Below are 1,975 nucleotides of genomic sequence, written 5' to 3' on the forward strand. Positions count from 1 at the left end.
GGGGGCCTGTGGGGCACGGCCGTGCAGCACACGTGTGGGGGTAGGAAGAGGGGCCAGGAGAGGGGAGGGGGCTTGGGAGCCCCAGCCCGCTGGTTCCAAAAGCCGGGTCAGTGCCGGGGGAGTGCATCAGCGGCGACAGTGCTTCTTGCAGCAGCGATGGGTAGCCGCAGTGGGGAGCATCAGAGGCGGGAGCAGCAGCATCGAGCTCAGAGGCAGGCAACAGGTGGGAGCAGGGAGAAAAAGTGCGAAACAATTCCTGGAGCAGCGGAAGGGGCCCAAGCACAGGGCGAGGCGGGAAAAAAGCGGGGAGCAATAAGGGAAACAAGCCGCAGGGGGGCAGGGGGCCAGGGGCGGCGGGCCGCCAGGCCGCCGCCGCGCTTTGCAGGGAAAAGGGGAGCGAGAGGGAAACAAGTGCAGCTATGTGGCTCACTGGCATGCGCGCCGCCGGCCCGGGGGGCGGTGACGCGCTCGGGTGGCGTGCAGCCAGCACCCTGGGCTCATCCGCCCAGGATGGGCTCAGGGAAAGCTGGCTCACACCGCCCCATGCCTGCAGGCAGCACGCAGGAGAGGCCAGCAGCCGGGGGTGAGGGGTGGCTAGGGCGTTTGACGCTTCCACTGCCAAACCCAACAAACAACTCAGGCCAAGCACGGCACCGGTGCTGGCTTGGCACGCGGCAGAGGCCGCCGGCCCCCAGGCGGCATGCGCAGCGCGGGCTGGGCAGCGCAAGAGGAGACTGGCGCCGCCGCTCACTGAGGAAAGCGTTAGCCATGGTGTGTGCCGCATGGCACTGCTCGGGCTGGCCGGCCACCATGAGCACGCGGCCGCCTCCTTCGCCCTCCTGCGGCCAAAGAGCAGCGGCAGAGCGAGCCGGGTTGGGCCGACCAAACCCCAGCACGAGGCAGCAGGCGACAGAGCCTCGCGGGGGGTAGAATAAATGCGAGCGCATGCATGCGAGCAGCAGCCACAGGAAGCGCAGCCGCGGCCGCAGAGCGGAGCAGAGCGGAGCAGGGGGCGGCGGGCGGGGCGCGTGCTGCGCTGCACGGCGGCGGCGCGGCGGCTCACCCCCTGTAGCTGCACCCTCGCGCCGCTCATGCTGCGTATCTGTGCGATATGGGCGCCGCCCTTGCCCAGCACCGCCCCGACCTGCGCGTTGCTGAGGTGGTAGACGTAGGTGGCGCCACGCTGCGCCTGCTGCGACAGGTGGCCGCCCGGCGGCGGCCCCGCCAGCGCGTCCGGCGGCAGCATGCCCGCCTGCTGCTGCTGCCCGCCGAGGTGGCCGTTCATCAGCAGGAAGGGCGGCTGCACCGGAGAGCCCAGGGAGCCCAGGCTGCTGGGCAGGTGCAGGCCCAGCATGCCCGGAGAGCTCGGGGACAGCATACCGCCCGCCGTGGGCGACAGCGGCTGCTGCGCCAGCGCCGCCTGCTGCTGCAGCGCGGCCGCCGCCGCGCCCGCCGCCATGCCGCCGCCAAACGCGGCGTGGTGGTGGTGCGCGAGCAGGCGGCGCACCTGCCAGCCGCGCAGCAGCGTGGCCACGCCGCGCAGCGCCGCCACGCACTGCTGCAGGCTGCCCTCCACCTGCACCACCTCCTCGCCGCCGCCGCTCATGCCGCTGGAGGCGGTGCCGGCGCCGCTGGCCACGCCGCCGCCGCTGCTGCCGCCGCCGCCGCTGCTGATGCTTCCGAGCTCCGCCTCGGAATCGTCACTGCCCAGCCCGCCGCCATACGCGGGAGGCACCAGGTCGGCGTTCAGCACCTTGATGGCAGCCCCCGTCTCCTGCCGCAGCTGGCTGACGGTGGCGCCCCGCTTGCCCAGCACCATGCCCACGCTGGCCTGCGCGGTGAGCAGCCGCACGCGGTGGCTGGCGCTGGGGGGGTCGTCTGCAGGAGCGGGGCCCGGGGTGGGAGGGAGGGAGGGAGGAAGGATTGAGGGAGGGTTGAGGGAGGGAAGCGAGGGAGGGAGGGAGGGAGGAGGGAG

At 72.7% G+C, this 1,975-nt stretch overlaps 1 protein-coding gene across 1 annotated transcript in view; it reads right to left on the reverse strand.

The window, feature by feature from the left end:
- Positions 1-497: 497 nt before the first annotated feature.
- Positions 498-1,975, reverse strand: part of CHLNCDRAFT_57590 (hypothetical protein) — a gene marked incomplete at its 3' end in the record, with an annotated part of 4,020 nt that continues 2,542 nt past the window's right edge. Inside the window, exons 6-8 of the mRNA XM_005848358.1 lie at positions 1,064-1,831; positions 752-839; positions 498-547 (exon numbers count right to left, since the gene is read on the reverse strand). Coding sequence (XP_005848420.1) covers positions 498-547; positions 752-839; positions 1,064-1,831 — 906 coding nt within the window. The remainder of the gene's footprint in view (positions 548-751; positions 840-1,063; positions 1,832-1,975) is intronic.

This window comes from Chlorella variabilis, assembly GCF_000147415.1.
Source record: "Chlorella variabilis unplaced genomic scaffold CHLNCscaffold_8, whole genome shotgun sequence".
In the NCBI taxonomy this organism is placed as follows: domain Eukaryota; kingdom Viridiplantae; phylum Chlorophyta; class Trebouxiophyceae; order Chlorellales; family Chlorellaceae; genus Chlorella; species Chlorella variabilis.